The sequence below is a fragment of the Talpa europaea genome (genome assembly GCF_964194135.1).
Source record: "Talpa europaea genome assembly, contig: HAP1_SCAFFOLD_42, whole genome shotgun sequence".
Classification (NCBI taxonomy): Eukaryota; Metazoa; Chordata; class Mammalia; order Eulipotyphla; family Talpidae; genus Talpa; species Talpa europaea.
Window position 1 is genome coordinate 225,288 of NW_028168046.1, and position 21,503 is coordinate 246,790.

The 21,503-nt window shown below is 49.5% G+C and overlaps 1 protein-coding gene across 1 annotated transcript in view; it reads left to right on the forward strand.

The window, feature by feature from the left end:
* Nucleotides 1-875: 875 nt before the first annotated feature.
* The window catches only part of LOC311187911 (patr class I histocompatibility antigen, A-126 alpha chain-like), a gene marked incomplete at both ends in the record, with an annotated part of 254,100 nt that continues 233,472 nt past the window's right edge, over nucleotides 876-21,503 (forward strand). Inside the window, 3 exons of the mRNA XM_084259687.1 lie at nucleotides 876-915; nucleotides 2,881-3,107; nucleotides 4,942-5,188. Of these exons, the coding sequence (XP_084115813.1) occupies nucleotides 876-915; nucleotides 2,881-3,107; nucleotides 4,942-5,188 (514 nt within the window). The remainder of the gene's footprint in view (nucleotides 916-2,880; nucleotides 3,108-4,941; nucleotides 5,189-21,503) is intronic.

Genomic DNA, 21,503 nt, shown 5'->3' on the forward strand with positions numbered 1-21,503 from the left:
TGTGATTAAGTCTCTAGATTTTCAAGAAATCTTATTCTGAACATATTAATACTTTATAAAATCTTTTATTTCTTTTTTTAGTACTAGAAAATAACCAAATTTACCTATATATGCATAGGGAATCTATACCTAAATGAGTGTCTGAAATCTGTGCAGGAAATGAGTGTGTGTCTCCTGAGCCAAGGAGAGGGATTGGGGCTTGGGATCTCCAGGAGAGAGAGAACATGGCAAGGAAAGGGTGACTCAGGGGAAAAAAAAAAACAAAAAAACAAAAAACAACAGATCTTCTGTAATTATGTTTGTGCTGACATATTGATAAATTTCTTTTTATTATTATTATTTATTTATTTGTTTGTTTGTTTGTTTGTTTGTTTTGTTTATACATGCACTGGATATAGTCAGAAGCGCGGGAGGGTGAGAGAATTCACCAGCGCCAGAGCGGGGAGCAGAGCAGGCAGAAGGACCGAAGTACACTGCTGAGGGGAGCAGCGGGTAGCAGGAGAGGTCTGCGCGCCATGTGGGACCCTCCTCCTGTGACCGGGGAGCAGCCAGGGATTGAACCAACGCTGCAGAGGCCGCGGGCAGCTTTGCAACCCAGCGCTCAACTGCTGCACCACCGGGGAGGCCCCATATTGCTAAATTTCTCAAATAGAAACCTTGTTTCTGGTAATAACCCTAATTTTGGGTAAGACCAATTTTCATACTAGGTAGTAATAGAAGTGGTAAACATTTCTTAAGATGAACCCCTGATGAAGCTCAGATGGAAATAATTCACATGCCAAAGTGGCCTGTCTTGGGGACACATTTCTGCACATCTTGGGGAGGCCTGTCCTTCAGAGCATAATAAATGAGGGGAAGAGCAGATGAGGGCGAGGATGGGGCAAGAGCAGGATGTGTCGGGGATGAGTGACAGCTGTGGGAAGAGATAAAATCTGTTTTCCTTATGCTTAATTTGTTTTTAATATTTTTTTACATCTCTTCATACTATTGATAATAGTGTTAGTGCTCCTGCTTCTCTGCTGTCACAATAAACATGCTCCTTCCTCCCAGCACCGGGCTCAGGTGGGGTTTACCCATGTCTTTGTCACCCTTACTCAGTGTCCATCTCTCCTGACAGTGCAAGCTCCACATCTCCAGGGTCCTCTCTCTGCTCCCCATTGTGTCTGCAGGGGAGGCAGCTTGGGGAGGCAGGAGCCAGCCAGGGAGAGGGATGCTGGGAAGTGAAGGGGAGACAAAGGCAGAGAACACTTGGGAGATGCTCCCTGGTTCACTGAGAAAAGCATTTTTCAAAGTGTGGTCCGTGGAGCCCTTGACATCACCCAGAACCTTTCATGGGATCCATGAGGTAAAACTATTTTCAAAACATCACTTAGACACCATTTGTCTTTTCACTATTTTGGCATTAGCTGAGGTTAAATTTAGTAAGAGTAGAGCTTAAAGTACCACTGCAGAAGTAGTAATTATTCACCAGCACTTACTGCAGAGACAAAAATTAAAAATTAAAGAAAAAAATTTCACTTGAAAATATCCTGGAAAAAGAATTAAAAGTTATGTTCATTACTGTGTCATCCTCAACTCCACATTTTAAAATATCCTGTGTGATGAGCTGGAAATACACACAGATCACTTCTGCTGCAATCCCAAGCACTGTGTCCCAAGGAACATATTTGTAGGAGATGAATTAGACTCTTTATTTGTGGGCAACACCGTCTTACTGAAGAGATGAATGACAAAAACTAAGATTAATTAAATTTGGTTCATTAGCAGACACTTTCCTCAAAATGAATGTCTGTTTCTTGAAGAAAATCAACAATTGACAAATGGCAGTAATTTTGCCTGATAAAATATAAGTTCTCAGAGAAAACCAGAATTATGAAAAATCGAGTGTGTCACGACTTGACAACTTACAGTACAAATTTTTATTTTGGGATTTGTGATTAAAAATAAAACATTTTTTGATCATTTGATTCCAGTGTAATTAACACTGAAGATCTATGTAACTTAGTGAAACAATGTATCACCTTCAACAATCACACAATAGCACAAGTTCCACCAATATGCAACAGAGGCCAATGGAAATGTAACAGAATAGGAAATATTCCCTGATATTATTTCAGGTTTCACTTTGCAAATAACCTTTGAGAAACTACCACCTGTACAGTTATAGTTCAGTATCAAAGTGGAATATTCACAATTATCTGAAAATACTTCTAGCTTCTTCATTCCTCCAGGCTGCTGCCTCTCCCAGCCCAAATCCACTCCTCCCTAAGGTGGGGAAGGGAATTTGGAGCCTCCCCTGTCTGTGGATGTCACACTGTCACAGCACCATGTCTCCCTCTCACGGGCTCTGTGGGGTGGTGCAGCCTTGATGACCCCACACTCACCCCCATTCTCTCTCTCCATTTCCTGGGGGTGTCCAGGGAAGACAATCAGCATCATCCTGCTCCAGTTACAAAGTTTCCACGGACTCTACTGGATCATTCTGCCCAGACCCCTGGATGGGGTGTGATGCCCCTCACCCTCCTGCTGCTGCTCTGGGGGCCCCTGGCCCTGATGGAGACCCGGGCGGGTGAGTGCGTGTCCAGCTGGACACTGTTGCCCCAGGATGGAGGAGCCAGGAGCCCACTGCGGGTGCAGGACCCCAGGAAAGGCTCATCTGCCCCCCAACCTCTTGTACCCCCTTCAGGCCCGTTGTGTTCTGGCCCCTTCTGTCCCTCCCGCCTCCCCTGAGTGGTCTGGGCCCCTGAGTCTGGGCCCTTCTTGGCCCACCGCCCCTTTTCACTCTCACGGCCCCGCCCCTTTCTCCCCTCCAGGCCCATCTCCCTGGGCCCTGGGCCCGCTGAGAGGAGGGTCAGCCCGGGTCTCCCCTCCCGCCCCCAGGCTCCCACTCCCTGAGGTTTTTCTCCACCACGATGTCCCGGCCTGGCCTCGGGGAGCCCCGCTACATCGCCGTGGGCTATGTGGAGGACACGCAGTTCGGGGGGTTCGACAGCGACTCTCCGGGCCAGAGTGCGGAGCCGCGGGCGCCCTGGGCGGGGCAGGTGGGGCAGGAGGACCTGGACGAGGAGACTCAGAGCCAAAGGGACAACGCGCAGTGGTTCAAAGCGCTCCTGAGGGACCTGCGCGGCCGCTACAACCAGAGCGAGGACGGTGAGCTTCGCGGAGCGGGGCCAGGTCAGGTCACCCCCATTCCCACCATAGGGCCGGGGTGTCCCGAGTCTCAGGGTCCACTGACACCTCGAGGCGGGTGGATCTGCCAGGCCCCTCCACCGGGATGGGACTGTCCTGCAGGCCCTTTCATTTTCAGTTTAGGTTTATTCAGGGTAAGTGGGCGGGGTGACTTCGTGGTGACCTCTAGGCTGACCGCTGGGTCGGGCTCAGGGTCTCACACTCTCCAGAAAATGTTTGGCTGTGAAGTGGGGCCCCACGGAAACCTCCTTGGCGTTTATGAAAAGTTCGCCTACGACGGCGCAGATTTCATCTCCCTGCGCTCCTGGACCCCCGCGGACTCGGGGGCTCAGATCACCCAGCGCGCGTGGGAGGCGGCGGGCAGGGCCGAGCGCGTCAGGCACAGTGTGCAGAGCAGGTGCTTCCCGTGGCTCCGCAGACTCCTGGAGACGGGCAAGGAGGTGCTGCAGCACACAGGTAAGAGGGGCCACGAGGCCTCGGACCTCCCCTCTCCTGGCCCCCACAGGGAAATGGAATCATGGGCAGAACAGCAGCTGCTTTCTGGGCAGAGAGGGAGAGTCCCCCTGGGTTTCATGTTCTGTGCTAGAGAGAGACTCGCCCAGAAGACACCACTTTTCTGGACAGTTAAGGAATCCAGTCCCTCCCCTGGGAGGGGAGGCCATGCTGAAATAACTCTTCCCTGGAACTTTTTGAACAGGCAGCCATCCTGGGAACCATGATTTTCTCTTTCTAGGTCTTGTTTTTGGTCTGAGAACATTTCTGGATCTGACTCCTGCCTTTCTGTGTCATTCACCCTCCACCCAGGTCAGGAGCAAAAGTCTGTGTTCTCCTCAGAGACCTGAATCCTCCTACCCTGGGCTCTCACCTGATTATCCCAGATTCTCCAGACCAGGCTGGTGCCGCGGACCAGCACAGCAGTAGACGATGAGGCCACCTCAGGGTTGAGAGAAGCGTGCAGGGTGGTCAGGGCGTCGGTGAAAGAAATGACAAACAGACACACTTCAAGAGTGAAAATCTGAGTGTAATTTTCTTTGAGTTTGTGACCAATATATATATGTTTTCCAAAAGCACAGGAACAATGAATATCAATGAAATCAGCTTGCTCATGGGCTCAGCCTATCACCATCAGGGCGGTGATCTACATCTGGACTCAGCCTCATTCCTAAGTAGATAGACCATTAGTTTTGTTTTTAAACTATATAATCGCATTTTTTATTAACTACTTTTTTACCTAAACTATATTTTAATTATTACAGGGTTTAGTAATGTTTCATTTGAGTCAGCCTTGTTTTAAGGATTTCATATGATTTTTTAATTAACAAGTAATGACCTTTATAGAAGAAAGAAGGAAGTTTAGAAAGACAATAAGGGATTAAAGTTTGTAGTTCTAGAAAGACGGGATAAGGTTTTTTAGCATTCTTGTAGTGGTTCCTGGTGGTCGTTATCTTTTGATAAGCTTCTGTCTTTTCAGGGAACTTCTGCTGTACTTCCTCTGCTTCAGGGTGTTATGCTGTTCTCCCCCTGTGCGCTGGTTGCCCAGCCAGACCTAGGGAAGGTTAGCCCTAAAGGTCACTGCAGGGGGAGGTGCAGCAGGCTGGTCTGCGTTTTGTGCTTCCTCCCTCCAAAGCAATTGTCATGTTCATTCTGAGGATGGTCAGTGAAGCTATTTCAGTGCCCAGGGAGGAAAAACCCAAAGTGTGAATTTTTTTACCCTTCTCCTCAGGTCCCCCAGAGACAAATGTGACCCTCCAGCTCACCTCTGACCATGAGGTCACCCTGAGGTGCTGGGCCCTGGGCTTCTACCCTGCGGACATCACCCTGACCTGGCAGCGAGATGGGGAGAACCTGACCCAGGACATAGAGCTGGTGGAGACCAGGCCTGGGGAGGACAGAACCTTCCAGAAGTGGGCAGCTGTGGAGGTGCCTTCTGGAGAGGAGCAGAGATACACATGCCATGTGCAACATGAGGGGCTTCTGGAGCCCCGAGTCCTGAGATGGGGTAAGGAGGCGGATGTGGCACTGAGCTTTTGCTCAGAGGAATCAGGAGCCCTCCTGAAGGCCTTGTAGGCCTCCTGAAGACCCTCCTGAGGGTCAGGATGAGGCCTGGGGCTCAAGGTCTCACCTTCCCTTCCCTTCCAGTGTCCCCTCCTCAGTCCTCCATTCCCTCCGTGGGCCTCATTGCTGGCCTGGTTCTCCTTGGAGCTGTGCTCACTGGAGCTGCAGTGGTTGCAGCTGTGATGTGGAGGAAGAAGTGCTCAGGTAGGGAAGGGAGTGGGGGATCTTGTCCCCCGGGGGCTTTCATGTCCCAGGGAGAACTTGCCCTGCCTGGTTAATGGGAAGTACCATCCACACACACGTGTGTTGCCCAGAGGACATTTGGTCCAGTCCCCATTCACCTCCTTTCTTCTTTTTTCCAGTCCTGACCTGGGTTTTTAGTCATAGTTCTGGAAACTTCCCTGTTCTGCAGGATTAGAAGATTCCTTTATGACTACTGACATGGCTGCTCCCTGGTCTCACGTGATTTTTTTTCCACAGGGAGACAACAAGGAAGTTACACTCCTGCTCCAGGTAAGTGTAGATTCCTGAGCCTCTGGGGACAGTGTAGATGGAGCCAATGGGGGAGTCACACACACATCAGTCCCCCTTGTCGTCTCATCTCTGATCAAGTTTTGTTGTGTTCTCCCCTGGGCAGTGGCAGTGCCCAGGGCTCTGAAGTGTATCTCAGCCCCTAAAAGTAAGACTCTTGAAGACTGCAGTGGGGGCTGGGTTTTGTGGCAGAGAGGCTGGGACTAGATTATGGGGATGCTTTCAGGAGGACATCTTGAGGATGCAGTGGACCATTGATAATGCTAACACTCAGGTAATTCACCTGAATTTCTTTTTTTTTTAAATAAATTTTCTTTTTATATCCCCCATACTATTGCAACCCCCTTATTTTGATCCCAATCCCTTCCCTCCCCACCCCCCATAGAGTGTCTCGGGTTCATAGTTTTTTGTTGATTTTGATTTTCACTTTCTTATAGTTATTCATTTTCCTGGTCCCTTATTTAAGTTTTCTAGATTCCTGCTATGAGTGAGACCATCCGGTATTTTTCTTTTTCTTTCTGGCTTATTTCGCTGAGCATGATCCCTTCCAGCACCATCCATGTTGCTGGAAATTGCATGTGCTTATCTTTTTTGAATGCTGAGTAATATTCCATGGTGTATATGTACCACATCTTCTTGATCCAGTCATCTATTTTTGGGCATTTGGGTTGCTTCCAAAGCTTAGCTATTGTAAACAGTGCTGCAATAAACATAGGGGTGCATCACCTGAATTTCCTCGTGATTATTTTCTTTCACAGTGTAAGACAGCCTTTTGTTGGCCTGAATGTTACAGAATTTCTTTTTGCCCACATTTTGTGGCTTTATGATCCCCTGGTTTAAACCACTTCACACCTGCGAAAACAGCCCATATCCAACAGACCAGAAACAAGTGCTGGTAAAGATATGGGAAAAACGGACAGTCCATTGTGTTTGGATATAGACTGAGCCAAACCTTCTGGAAACAGTATTGAGGTGTCTTAAAAGAGTGAATGTGGTTCTGCCATTGGACCCAGTAATTCTACACTGAGAATCTGCTCACAGAGGATAAATACTCTCCTGTGAAGGGACCTGCACTCCAGTCACCACTGCAGCACTATTTACAGTAGCCAAGCTATGGGAACCACCTGAATGTCCCAGACAGGTGACAAATCAAGAAGAAGCTGGGATACATGTATACATATATGTTCATACACAGGTGATATATGTCCCTGTATAATGAAACAGCATCCACAGTCAGAAAACATAAGTCATGCCACTGTGGCAACATGAATAGAAGAGGGAAAAGTCAGAAGGAAGGAGAAATACTGGATGTGCAGAAAGCAGACGAAGGGCCAGATTAAGCCAAACTTCAAAACTAACACTTGAGCCCCAGCAGGCTTCACCTATTGCTGACCAAGGGTGCAGACCAGTTTAAGCCCAGGCTTCCTGGCCTGGCAGCGCGGGGTGGTAGACGGACCCTCTGTAGTTTGGCATCTGACTCATTTGACGACAAAGCCTGACTCCCACTGACTAAGTCACCCCTTGTGTCTTGTTGCACCTGCACCACCACTGGGTCCCCAGCCTCTGCTGTTTGCTGGGTCTGAGATGGATCTTGTATTGATGCTGCAGATTATGACTTTTTTACACCACTTATATATCCCCCACATGGTCAGAAGGTGACACATCTTCTGACAAACTTATTCTCCTGATAGTAACAAATCTTGGTGCTTTTATCTTTTATTTTCTCTTTGCAACACTGAGATATTATTTATCTATAATTCCCTAATGCAACGACCACAATTTTTTTTTTTTTAATTTTTGTGTAGAAGAACTTGGGTGTAGGTCAGAGGTATGTGTCTGGGGTTGGTGGTGGGGAGGCAGTGAGAGGATTCACCAGAGGCAGAATTGGGAGCAGAACAGGCAGATATGTTGAAATACGCTGCTGAGGGGAATAGCAGGTGAGACAGGAGTGTATATTTGTATGTAACAGTATAGTGTGTAACACTGACTCCAGACCCCTGTGGCTTACCCAACTCTTTCCTGCCCCCTGAGTGGTGGAACATGCAGCTTTGTTGGTGCAACTGCCCCAGTGGGCACAGCCAGAAGCCAGTGGGAGCAGAAGTCTGAAAGGGCTGGCAGCAGCAGTGGGGGTTTCCTGCCCTGGCACCTGCATGTGCAGGTGGGAACTGGTGGGCACAGCTCAAGAGGTGGTAGCAGGGGGGGTTTTCCTGCCAGGGGGCAGGCAGCCTTCAGAGGGCCCCTCCCCCAGAGCAAGCCAGTTTTAAGCAAAGGAGCCCTTTGGGCTTAGGCTTCCCCTGTCCTGTCCCCAAAAGGAGCTGCCTTTGAGCATACCAAGGCTGTCCTGCAATGGGTGCCACAGGACAGCTTTGTGAGGCCCTCCTCGCTGGGCTAGGGATGATAGCTGGGGGTGGGGGACATCAGCTGTGTTTGAATGGACCTCCAGTCACTCAGGCAGGCTCCAGGAGGTGCTGCTTTGAGGACAGGGCCCAGGCCACCCTGACAGCTGTGCCCACTGCAACCAGCAGCAGGAGTGGCAGTGGGTGACAGTAGGTGGGCACTTTACCACCAGCCAACATCAGTGTTATCAACAAAGGTGGCAGCAAATCTGGCAGCAGAGGCTCTCTGTCTCCCCTGCCCCCACCGCTCCAGGACATGCAGCCCACTGGGGCTACAGCAGCAAGGTCACCTTTGAGACCTGTCATTGCTGCTGACTGTCCGGCACCACCTCCCAGTGCTGTTGCCTCCTTCCTGTCCGGCCTGGCATTCAGGCTGTGGCTGTGCCTGCTGGGGTGTCTCCTCAGAGGTGAGCACCCCCTTGGAGCATCTCCTGCTGCCGCTGTGAATTGGATCCTAGCCCAGTGCTTGTGGCTGTGCCACCAACTCCAGGCCCTCCCTGACGGGACTGTACCACCTTTCACAGGCAGCCTTAATTTGGGACAGTTGGACACTACAGAAACTATCTGGGGGGACACAGCCAGCCACTGAGGCCTTAAAAACTCTATTTCCCTGCTTTTCTGTTTGTTAAAGAAACCTCATTGCTGTTCCCTGAGCCTGAGTGGTCTTGCAACTGAGCACATGGCTGAAAATACACAGATAGTGCCCTGTGCTCTACCTTAGCTTTTCTGAGAGGGGCCCAGGGAGGAAGGGCCCATACCTAGGACAGGAACCTGCACACACACAGGCTGCACATACATGCTACATGACTCATGATCTGTTTTCTTTGAACTAAAGCTCCTGTTTAAACTGAGATCCTGCCCTGCTGATGACCCAAAGAGTGCTGGACACTGACGCCCTCTGATATACCAGGGGCAGGATACCCGGGAGGCTGATGGCAAGTTCTGGGGTTGATCATGACGGACACCAGGAGTGTCAGCTGTGACGGGCTGTTCTGATGGACGATTTGCTCAGAACATAAGGGTTTGTCAGCGCAGAGAGCACTGGGAGACACACAGGAGAGAGACGTGTGGAGAAGCTGCCTTGTTCTTGGCTTTGGACTTGAACCAGGAACTTAGAGACGTGGAAGGAGATGCCTGGGAGAAACCCATGGGGAGACTGATCTTTCCCTTGCCTTGTTTTTTAATTTTGCTCCTTTTGGCCCAGACTTGCTGGCTCCTTCCATCCACCTCCCAGGTCCCTACCTGAAGGTGCCTTAGACTCGGGGGGCCTTTCAGGCCGCAGTGGCCCTACTTTGGGCCAAGGCTGTGTGGTTGGGTCTTCACCCACAAGAGGATGGGGAACTTTGGTGTTTTATTCCCAGTGTTCTATCTTCTTTTTCTTTCTATGAGTATTAATTCTTTTGAAGTTCTTTCACACTAAAAAAAAAAAAAATATATATACATATTTGTCATGAAAGTAAAGAAAACTGCAAAACTTGACTCATAAATACTGCATCTATTTATGAGCAAGCTGGAACAACTGCTTTTTTCTCCCCCCAAAATGTAAAATTTTTACTAAATATTCTGATTTCTCATTTCAAAATGTGCTTTATGTAGATGCAATAATGTTCTTCCCCCCCTCTCTTTAATAGACAGTTGGAAATATGGGTGTTTTATCAAGGCTTTGTCTGGAATATTGTGTTTTCAGGAACCAGACTGATTTCAGAGCCAGTAAGGAAACAATAAACTGGCACCTGGTTGGGGGTAAAGGGGTCTGTCATGAGGGTAAAGAAGGTAACCTCCTATGAGGGAGGCCTTGCTGCCCCAGCCAGATAAGATGCTGGCAAGCACTTAAGAAAAGTGCCTCACACCGTGGGACTGAAAATTAATCTATAACCTATAAACATCTCTTTGTTTTTCTGTTCTTGGTCATATAAGAAAAAAGTTCTCAGAAAGTACATTGGACAATAAGTTATACGTATAGAATACTGTAAGTAAATGGCACAAAGAAATGCCTGCTTAAAAATTAAACACTAAATTTGGCCTACCTGACAATGGGAAAGAGTTTGTTATACATGAACATGCCTGACAAGCAACCCAGGACAACAATTGTAGTAAGTTCTTCTTTTGCCTTTTTTTTAGAAGTTTCTTAGGAAAGTTTTTAAATGAAGTTAATTGTGTTAAGAAGTTTCTAGGTAGAAAACCCTGTTAGCTGATAACCAGAAAGCAGCTGGTCTCCAGCTGAAGGCCATGTGAATAACAAGTCTTTTGATGCTTAGGCTTTAGCTAACAGGAGTGTACCGATGGCTATCAGCTGTCTTAGGTAATTGTCTAAGCTGAAATAATGGGTTTTAGTGTAAGGTTTAGTTTTTTATCTATTAACCTTGAAGGTTGCCTTTTTGCTAAGAGCACATAGGAGCCAGAAGTCTATGGGAAAAGAATGCACTGATTGTTTCTGCTTTGCTTCTATGCATGTGATGATGTAATCTCACTGCTTGCAAAAAATGAATAAATAAAGACCTGCTGAGTCTCTCAGCAGGAAATACTTGCACCAAAAAAGAGTGTGTCTGCCTGTAGGGTAAAGAAAATATCAGGCTTTTCTGCCCTTCCGCCATCAGGATAGATGATGGATCCTTGTCCTGAATGCATGCCTGATGGCGGACACCTGGAATAGGGTGTGGGCATAGGTAGATGGGATTCAGCTGAGCTAAGACTGTGCTTTTTAAGGGCGGCGTCACGGGGACACCAGCAGCAGCAGTAGAAGCCAAAAGAGCAGCAGCAGAAGCTGAGAGAAGCAGAGAAGAAGCAGCAGAAGCAGAGAAGGCCAGAGAGCCCAAATAGAGTGTAGATTTGCTGGGGGCTGGGAGGACTGCCAGCCTCCCAGCCCCCCAGCACCCCTGCCTGCCACATACCCGCTGAACCCCAATAAAAACCTGGAAAACCACTGAGGACTCTGACTCCTCCTTTACCCGGTCTGCATGGGATCAGAAAACCTGCACAGTGTCCCATTCCTGCCCATTACACTGCCTCACTCCCCTTCCCCTCAGCCCTCAAGTTTTGTCGACACCATCTCATCCTTTCAGGAACTCCTGACACGACATTTTGCCGAGGCTGGCCTTCGGCACCCCTATAAATCCAGAAACCCCAGATGTCTTGGGAGCCTCGAGAGGGATTTCCCCAAAGATACATGTACCGCCGGCCACGTCTGATGGTAATTCCTTGGCGTGGTCCTGAGCCCTGAGTCCTGGCTTTAGGAGATCTCACTCTGAGGTTCGTGTAAGTTCCAACAAAGCAAAATTAAAAGTTCTGGATAATAATTTCTGTTCCTGTTGAATTCATGCAAAGTGACTGTGGCGGTATAATGTCTGAGTGAGGCCAGAGGCTGGTAACAGTCTGGGGGCTGAACGTGCTGGATACCAGGAGCACCAACTGTCACAGGCTGTTCTGACGGCTGTTTGCTGTGACTGTCTGATTATAACAAGGTCAGCTGGAGATGAGATGGGGGAATGGGTCCTCCAGGGTGGATGCCCCCCATTCTCTCAGATCAATGGCCAGTGATCTGAAAAGTGAAAGTGCTTATAGATTCCATTCCTGGCTCTGCTTATGGCTTTCTGGGGATGACGGGCATCAAAGAAGGGACCCCCAAACCTGTATGCTCTAAATGGCTTCTGCCTATCCCACCAACAGTTGTAGATATTTGCTGTCTGTCCTGTCAGGGGTGTGGTGTGCATGTGCTTCCTCCCTCTCCACGGGGGCTCTGTGTTATGGCACCTTCCTGTGCAGCAGCTGTTTGGTGTGCTGGAGCCCCTGTTGTCACATTCCCTTCTGTTCCACAGAGATATCTCTGACATGTGTGTCATGGCGTGTGCTGTCCTTGTTTTCTTCCATGTATTTTATGGCTTCTGGTCTTACACCCCAGCCTGTTATCCATTTTGAGTTGATTTTTGTGTGAGGTGGGAGACAGAGGTCTGGTTTACATTCTTTTGCACATGGCTGTCCAGTGTCCCCAGCACCATTTATCGAAGAGGCTTTCCCCATGAACCCCTCATCTGAACTTTGTGAACCTAAACTTTACTGGATGGCACGTTGGAGAAAGGGGTTTACTTCTTCCCATCAGTAGTTATATTTTCAATTCACAACTCATGTTACATTCTCCTCTGTATTTTGGAAAACTTAGGTATTTACCTGAAACTATTTCAAAAGCCCTTGAAACAATTAGAGTTATATGCCCATTAAAGAGGGAAGTAAATTATTAACCCTTAAGGATTAGGACAATTTGTATCTGACCAGACAGTTCAGTGAACAGGGAACAGTGTGTGTTGACAAAGCAGCAGGAACAGACCCTGAGGAGCTGGAGAGGCAGAGAGTGGGGTGAGTATCCTTCCCGCAGGGTGTCCAGTGTCCCCCAGGGTTGTCTAGGGACACCTACCCTGTGCTCTGTACCCCCCTCTTTTTCCACCCCACATGGACGCAAGGGCAGCACTGGGGGGGAGATGAGGTTTCTGGGTGTGTCCTCCTGGGGCAGTTTTGAGTTCAAGTTTCTCCTCCTGCTCCCCTCCCCTGGGGTAGGTGGAGCTGGGGGCTGGGCTGGGCTGAGAGCTGGGGTGGAAGTGGGGCACATTCTGTAGCTGCAGCCCCTCCCCCCATGAAGTCTGGCTGGTCCTCTGCCCTGGAAAGAGGGGGGTAACTTTCAGTGTTTTGTTGGGCAACTTGCTATCCCATCTTGCCTTCCTCTCTATGGTGCTGCTCTACTGTGTTCTTTCACACTCAGAGTGTGCTCTGCCTCTATGTGGCAGAAGGCAGAAGCCATTTAGAGCATACAGGTTTGGGGATCCTGGGTGCCCCGAATTCTGCCTGCTAACTGACTGAAGATGTTTTCTCTGATCAGGACTCATTTCCCTCCTCTGCTGCTCTGTCTCCACTGGGTCCCTCACTCTGAGGCAGGGATCCCCCCCAGAGTTAGAGAAGAAGAGGAAGTCCTCAGTGGGGATCTGACCCGGTTCCTACTGTGTTTGGGTTAGGACCTTGTTCTTGTCCCTGGCAGGTCAGGGCTGAGGAGGGACTGACCTTCAGTCGAACCAAACAAGCAGAAAGAGTGGGACAGGGGCCTGTGGGGGGACCCAGACTCCTTGGTGACAATGTTGTATGTCCTGATTCTTCTCAGGGACACCTGCTCACACTGAGGGGACAGGACCACAAACAGGCTCTGGCCTGTCCTTCATGGGGGCCTGGGTCTGGGCCTCTGTCCTGAGGGGTCACTGGGTGTGATGATGGGGAGAGGAGGGCAGTCTGCACCGCAGGCCCAGGTGCTGTGAATGGAGGGGTCTGGTGCTCTGAGCAGAGTGGGTCTGGGGTGTGGGTTCCACGGTGGGGTCGGGGAGAAGGGAAGGGAGGATGTTTTTCTCCAATAAACCTCATGGTCTCTAGTAGCACAGAGGCTCAGCAGCCCTGAGAGAAGCCAGGTCTCTCCTTCTCTGCTTTCGGTATCGAGGGAATGTTGGCCTCATGAGATGTGTTGGCAGCGTTCCCTCTTCCTCTGTTTTTATTTTGAAGAGTTGAGAAGTCAGATATTAGCTCATCTTTAAGATTTTGTAGAAGTCACTGAAAACGCCTGGTCCTAGGCTTTGTTGTTTGGGAAACTTTTTGATTACTGTTTCAGTGACTTTGCTTGTAGTTGCTTTGTTCTGAATCTTCCTCATTCAGTCTCAGAAGGTTGTATATTGCTAAGAACTTGTCAGTTTCTTCTAGGTTATTTGAGGTTATTCAATTTCTCGACATAAAGATATTTAGTGTTGTCTTATGATCCTCTCTGTTCCTAACGTGTCTGCTGTAGCTTCTCCACTTTTGTTTCTTATTCTATTTATTAGAGTTTTTCCCCTTTTTCCTCCTTTAATGTGTAGCAAAAGATTTGTCTGTTTTGTTTCTTTTCAAGAACCAGTTTTTGGTTTCATTGACTTTTTGGATGTCTTTGATTTCTGTTTCATTTATTTCAGCTTTAATATTTTTCCTTCTACTGTCTCTTTGTTTCATTTGTCCTTTCTAGCTGTTTTAGGTGTAAGGTTAGATTCTTTCCTTGAGCTCTGTCTTGACTCTAGGTGTGGCCTGTATGGCTCTATATTCCCCTCTTTGTGATGTGTGTGCTGTGCCCACTGATAGGTTATCATTGGTCTCAAGGTATTTTTAATTTTCTCCTTTGATTTCCTTTTAACCCAATAATCATTGGGTAGTGTGTTGTTCAATCTCCACATATTATTTTTAATCCCCCTGGTTTCTTTTTGTGGTTGATTCAAGTTTGACACTTATATGATTTCAGAGAGATGCTTACATGATTTCAGTCATCAGGAATTTATAACACTTGTTGTGTGACCCAACAAGTGGTGTATTCTGGATATTATTTCATGTGCACCTGACAAGAATATGTATTCAGAATATGTTTTGGTGGGTAGTTGCCCTATAAATAACTTTTAGCCCACATGGTCTAATTCCTCACTTAAAGCTATAGTTTCCCTGAGTTCTGTCAGGTGGGTGTGTCCTTAATGGAAGTGGGGTGTTGAATTTCTTTACCACTATTGCATTGCTGCCAATATCTGTTTTCAGATTTGTTAATAGTGGCCTTATATATTTTGCTGCTCCTTTGTTTGGTGCATGTATACTGATGCATGTTATGTTTTCCTGATGCAGGATTCCTTAATCATAGGATGTTCATCCCTGTCTCTTGTTGCCTTTTTTAGCTGGAAGTTTGTTTTATCTTACATGGCAGCCCCTGAAATTTTGGGGGTGCCCCAATTACTTGTGTTCTTTCCAAAGAACTTTTTCAATCCTGTTTGTTTATCTTAGTAGCTCCAGTGGGTCTCCTGGACAGGCATAAAGTTGGATTTTATTTTTTGGTACAGTCAGTCACTGTGTCTTTTTGCTTAGTAAGTTCAATTCATTTCCATAAAGGGTGATGACATGATGACTTACTACTGCCCTTTTGTCTTAAGTCAAATCCAGCCAAGAAATGTTGGTATCTGGAGCGGGTGGTGAGGGCTGCAGGGTCACTGCCTCCTTGGTCCCCTGGTCAGTTTGCAGTATGATGTCAAGCAGGATGCCCAGACATTAGCCAGGTGGCTGGGGTTCATTCAGATCTTGGCATTTCCTAACCCCCCAGTCTCCATGTCCTAGTTTCTAAAGGGAGATCATTGGGGGGAAGGGTGTCAGCAAAGTTTCAATTCCCAATTCACAGAGTGGTGGGGAGGAATTTCCAAGGTCACACAGAGAAGTAGTTGCTGAAGTCACCTAGTCAGCCTTCCCTTAGCTCCCTGAGCCACTTCTGTTCCTGTGCCCACATCTGGCTTTCAAGACACAGCTCCCATGTCCCCTTCCTGTTGAGGAAGGAACCTCCCTGGCTCTGCCTTGGCCCCCTCTGAGGCAGCTACTGCAACCCTTCTCTCCTAACACACCCCAGGCTGCAGGACCTCCAGCTTTTATCTCAAAGATTACTCAGCAGGTCTCCATGGCTCTGGGTATGACCTGGAAGCTTCACAACACCCAGGGAAAGTGGAGCGAGCCAATGAGCTAATCAAGGGTCACCTGACTAAACTCTCCTGAGAGCTCTGCAACTGCTCCAGGAACATGCAGACCGGTACTTACCCAGTCCTGCCCGAATCTCGACCTCCTCAACTGACCTTCCCCACCACTGCATCCAGGAGACCAAGTTCTGCTCAAATCGCTTCAGCCAAAGCCACTGCAGCCTCCATGGACTGGTCCGCACACAGTCATTCTCACCACACCTATAGTGGTAACACCTCTGGGAGACCCCTCCTGGCACCATCTCTCTCGGGTCAAACGTGCGCCCGAAGACAAACAGTATGTATGTTGTAACCTGGGTCCTACTAGGATGCGCATTTCTTGTCAAAATCTCCCCTAGCTCAGTGTCCTATGTGTGGAAATTCAAAGTTATGGAGACCTTTGTCTCAGGATCCACGGAGACTACCCACTTGGTGGGTACTGCAGAATGCCCACAGGCCGGATGCACAGCACCCATCACTCTCACCCTAACTCTTTCATCAATTAACAACACTATGAACACCATGTTTTCTTTCTTTTACCATCAAACCTTAGATCATTGCAAGAATACCTACAAAGAATATGGGGGGTGCCCTTGCCCGTCATGTACAGTGCACCTTCCAGACAAAGGCCGAATGTTCTCTCCATCTGTCATAATACGGGTTTCAATACGAATCAAGTTAACTATCTTTTTCAGATCCTTGGGACCTACGCTGGGTACAGGGAGTCCAAGCCACAGGGTACACTGGCTGGCATTCCTACCCAGTGGCAACATTGTCCGTCTCAAGGGAATATGTCCCGACACAAAATGCCACAGTCCAAGTCTCCCAGGACATCCTCCATTCAGAGCAAGTCCTACAAAATCAGCTAACATGATCAGAAAAGACGGAGACACCCTCAACCTGGATTCATATAATCCAAAACACTCTACCCTTCCTGACTGACTCTTTTGGGACTAATACCTCCTCTTGTTTCCTCTGTGCTTCCCTTCAGAGGCCTCTACTGGCGGCAGCTCCAATTCATCTCAATACCACTACTACCAAGATAACGGATGCTGCTTGCCAGACTCCCCAACTCTCAGTCCCCCTATGGGACTCCAATCACAGCTACCCCTGCTATCCAACTGACGCCCTTGTCGGCTTTCATTCCTGCACTTCTAACATTTCGGTTAAATGTATCTACCCCTCCTTAGAAAAAACCTCTGTGTCTTTAGCATCATCACAAAGACAGCTCCCCCGCCCTGGCACAGGCCACTCCAAAACCGGCGGGCTCTGGACCTGTGAACGGCTAACAAGGGGGGCACCTGCCTGTTCCTCAGGGAAGAATGTTGTTATTGTATCAATGAATCAGAGATTGTAGAACAAAATGTGGAAGCCTTCATGAAACTACCCAAAGACATGGAAAGGGAAAGTGGGGGCTCCAAAACCCGCTGACAAGGTTTCAAAATCCTATAGTCTCATGGCTCCTCCCACTCTTGGGGCCAATACTAACGATAACTTTATTTTTTTCTTTTTGCTCCTTGCCTCCTAAAATTCACACAGGCTCACATTCAGGAAATGTCTCCTACCACCTTTAACCAACTCCTTCTCCACCCACATTCTCGCATCCCTGCAGAAGACCCTCATAACCAGGCCTGAGCCACCCCCCTGGCTCCTGCCAGACCAGAGAGCAGTAATGAGGGAGCAGCACCTAGAGAAGGGGTTCTCATAAACGGGTTGGCCCAGGACAAAGAGTAGCGGCGAATGTGCGTGGCGGGGCAAGGGGTGGAATGTAGTTCCCTCACAATCCCTGGGAACCATCCTTATCTCACATCAAGAGCTGGGTGCTTGATTTGTTGCCCCAGCCCCCCAGGACTAACTCCCTTTCAGGTTTCCCTTGTGGCCTCAGATTACCAACTTGAAGGGGACTCGAGACCATGGGACCCGACCCCGGGAGAGGGTTCAGGCTCGCTTGCTCTGTACTGTACCCCACCTTTAAACACTGAGCACCTACAAAGCCTACGCTTCCCTAGTAATCTTGAAACGTTGGCAACTGCTCTGGGTGACACTGGGAAGAATTGTTTAGTTTGGTTTTCTGCTGGGTTTCTACTTCTCCACGGAGACTTTCCAATTTTTGTCCGACTTCTCCATCTCACATTCTAATTCCTTATGACCCTGGGGCCAGAGTGCCCCCCAATCAGTGCTCTTTGGAGTGATCTGTTTATCCTCCATGGATCAGATCCCAGCAAACTGAACTTCCCAGTTGGGAATCTTCCCCCAGTCGTCTCAACATGGGTTGCTCAGCACGCCACAGGATAAACAGGCGACTGAAGCATCAATTCGGCTTGAGTCTCCTGAGGAAAAAAAAGCCTTCTGTGTTAATGCACGTATGCAGACATATGTGAGATTGTAACAGATTGCTCTGAAATGGGCCTGGCTGTGCCCCTGGCTGTCCCCTCACTGCCTCCTGCCATGAGCATCCACTGGTGCAGGAGCTTGAGCAGCGCTGCCTGCTGGCAGCTACTGAGTCATGGCATCCCGGAAGTTCGAGTCTGAAGACTGAGTGAAAATTCCTAAACATTTTTTCTTTAAACCAAGTTATCAGTCCATTTCTTCTGTCATTGGGAGGATGGGACGGGGGGACTACTCACAGCACCTGGTGGAGATGTTGGTGGCATGACGTCAGATGGCAAATCTAACTTGTAAAGTGGGGTGTGAGTACAGGGGCTTGCCGTTCTCGTGAGCCTCAACTCTCTTTTTCCTCTCCACAGTGGAGAGACTACCAAAGGAAAAACATCTTGGGGTCTCCTGCAACAGACCACTGGAGGTGGTTGTAAGTCATCTGAAGATGTAAGTCTTGCTCAGCCAGGCTGGGAGAGCTGCTCCAGGGGCAGCTCAGTGAGAGGTGAAGAGCATGGAAGAAGTGGGTAAGAACCCTGGGTCTGAGTGCGGCCTCTCCGTAGCTCTGCTGGGGATCTGATTTGGGGCAACACTGTTTAAGCTCTTTGTACTCCTGTGAGTCAGGGTGCTACAGCTCTACTTAAATCTAGGCAGCATCCGTGAGATGATTGTGCATTCATCCCTTCGTGCGGGGCCTGGGGCGCAGTGAGCCTTCAGTACAGGGCGTCGCTATGGACTTCTTGCTCTGGCAATTTCCCTCATCCCCAGCCTCAAGGGGAAGCCAGTCAGTGAGGACATCCTCTCCCTTTAGGGCGGCAAAGATGAGCCCCAGGTGCTTGGGATTAGGTGACCTCTGAGGTGGGAGTCCGTCTTTGCCACCGGCTTGCTGGGTGATCCCAGTGAAAGTAACGTCCTTCTCAGGCCTCAATTTCCTCAACTGGAAGATGAAGTTGTTGGGCCAGATCAGTGTCTTCCAGACTGATTTGGTAGCTTTGATCATCTCTTGGTTCATGTTGCTTCCTGCCTCGGGCGAGGTGGTGAGTGGCCGTTTGGAAAGAAGGCACAGGCCATGGTATGATCCGTCACCCATGTGTCCAGAGCTGCTCTCTCTTTCCTTCTCTGACCTTCTTGTCTTCTCTAAGCCACTTTTCTCTTCCTCCCCTTGCCCTTGTTTTTCTCTTTTCACCTCCTGTAGATTCAGGACATTCTGCAGGTGCTGGTGTCCGACCTTAACCGCTCCAATGGGGTAGCGCTCCCCCCATTGGACAGGAGGAAGGTGAGGCCGTGCCGAGACCCCCTCTCTGGCTTGGCCTCTCCCAGCATGCATGCCCGAGGCTTGTCTGGTTGAGGTACTTGGTCTCTGGCTGATTTTATGTTCCCATCATTAACCCTCGGTGTGTCCACGTCTGCTATTTCACCTGCTTGGTTGATCGTTGTTTTCCTTCCCGCACATCTTTATCATCTTGGAGAAGATACAATACACCGTGAAGGGTGAGAGGTCATTTGGGAAGAGCTTCCAGAGCAGGGGTGTGAGATTTGGGCCTTCCAAGCCTCCAGGGTGAATGCTCAGGGGCCCGTCCTACTAGGAGAGCCTCAAACCCCCGCCCCAAACACGGGGCTTGCCCTCTGGGCATGTCCCGCAAAGACCAGCAGTCCACACTGCAGTTGATTTTCCAAAGTGATGAATTCATTTTAGCTTAGGAGTGGGAAATGCAGGCTTAGGAGAAAGGGGGCTTTTGTTATAGGTGCAAGGACTAAGGTGAGTTTTGTAGCAGAACTGCAAGTGCGTGAGGTTCACCAGAGATGAGTGACTGGGACATTTTGCCCGTTGTCTTTTAAAAATCAACTGGACACTTACCATCTCCCATGGGCCCTTGGCAGCAGACACTTTGCTAGGCGGCAAGGTGGGATGTGGCAACTGAGGGAGCAGTTGGCTCTGAAGGGTCTGGAGGCTGGAGGGGTGGCTTTTGAGACTGATGTGTAGAGGTGGGCAGTGTTCATCCCCGTGGAGAGCGGGTGACGTGGGAGTCCCGGGCAGAGGGTGGGTGCAGGAGATGATCAGATTCGGAGCCCAGAGAGTGCTTGGCAAGAAGGTAAGGAGGCTGGGGTGCCCTGGGCTGGGGGATGACCTGGTCCTGATGTGGAAGGGGACACCGAGCTCTGGGTCTCCAGCTGTATTGGGTGGCGTCTCATTGTTACTTCTGTCTGTCCTGGCCCATCAGAGTATGGAGATGACCGGCTCCCTCCAAACAGAGCAACACACCAAGAGCGAGCTGGCCATGAAACTCGGCCAGGTACGGGAGAAGCTGGCAGAGCTGAAGGAGCTGGTAAGGCCTGCGCTAGCTGGGAAGGGCTCGGAGGCCTCTGGGAGGGAGGTCCTTAGGCCGGGACAGAGATGGCTCCAACTCAGGGCTGGGGGGCACTGAGGACCCTGCAGTCCTGCCAGGTCCGTGACCACCTGTGCTCTAGGCTCTGACATGAAGTGGTGAGTTCCTCGGGACTGCAGGTCACCTCCCTGCTGGAGGCAAGAGCCAGTAGGGGAGAGACGAGGAGACGTGGAGACATCCTGGTTCCAGACTTGGCTCTGGGTCGCGCTTCACTGAACAGGGCTGAGCCTCAGCATCCTTCACTTCAGAGAGCACTAGAAAGCAGTTCTGCTTCGGTGAGGGAAGGGGTCTGGGCAGGTGGCAAAGTCCCACAGTGACTGCCTCAGGAAGAGGGGCCTGTGCCTGTCCCCCGCATCTGTGGGCGCAGATCTGGGAGATGACTTGGTGGCGGGAGCCAGCAGCAGCGGTGGTCTCCACTCTGCTGCTCCACCACAAGTCCGTTGTAGCAGTTGCTCTTCAGAACTGCCCTTTTCTGCAAGCTTCCTGGGTTATGGGCAGGACCAATCAGGTGGTCCAGTCAGCCAAGGATGAATATGGTCCAGGGCCTCCCTGGTGGCCTAGAGGTTAAGTCTCGGCACCATCACCACTGCTGCCTGAGTTTGATCCCTGGCCGGGAGCTGACACACAGGGCGTAGCAGACCTCTCCTGCCTTGCCGGCTGCTCCCCTCAGCAATATACTTCGGTCCTTCTGCCTGTTCTGCTCCCTGCTCTGGCTCTGGTGAATTCTCTCACCCTCCCGCGCTTCTGACTTTACCCAGTGCTTATATAAATAAAAAAAAAAGAAAAAAGTTCTATTTGCAGAACTTCTAACCTCCTGAAACCCCTGTGCAGAGTAAGCAGGTGCTCTCAGACTCCAGCTCCCTTTAGGGTGGCAGGTGCCAGCACACCAGCAGAGGACCTTACACTACTTCAAAGGAAATTGGCACCCCCTGATCACTGCAGCACTGTTTACAGTAGCCAAGCTGTGGAAGGGGTTGTACATTGATAATAGAATATTACTCATCAAGAAATATAAACTCATGCCATCTGGGGCAACATGG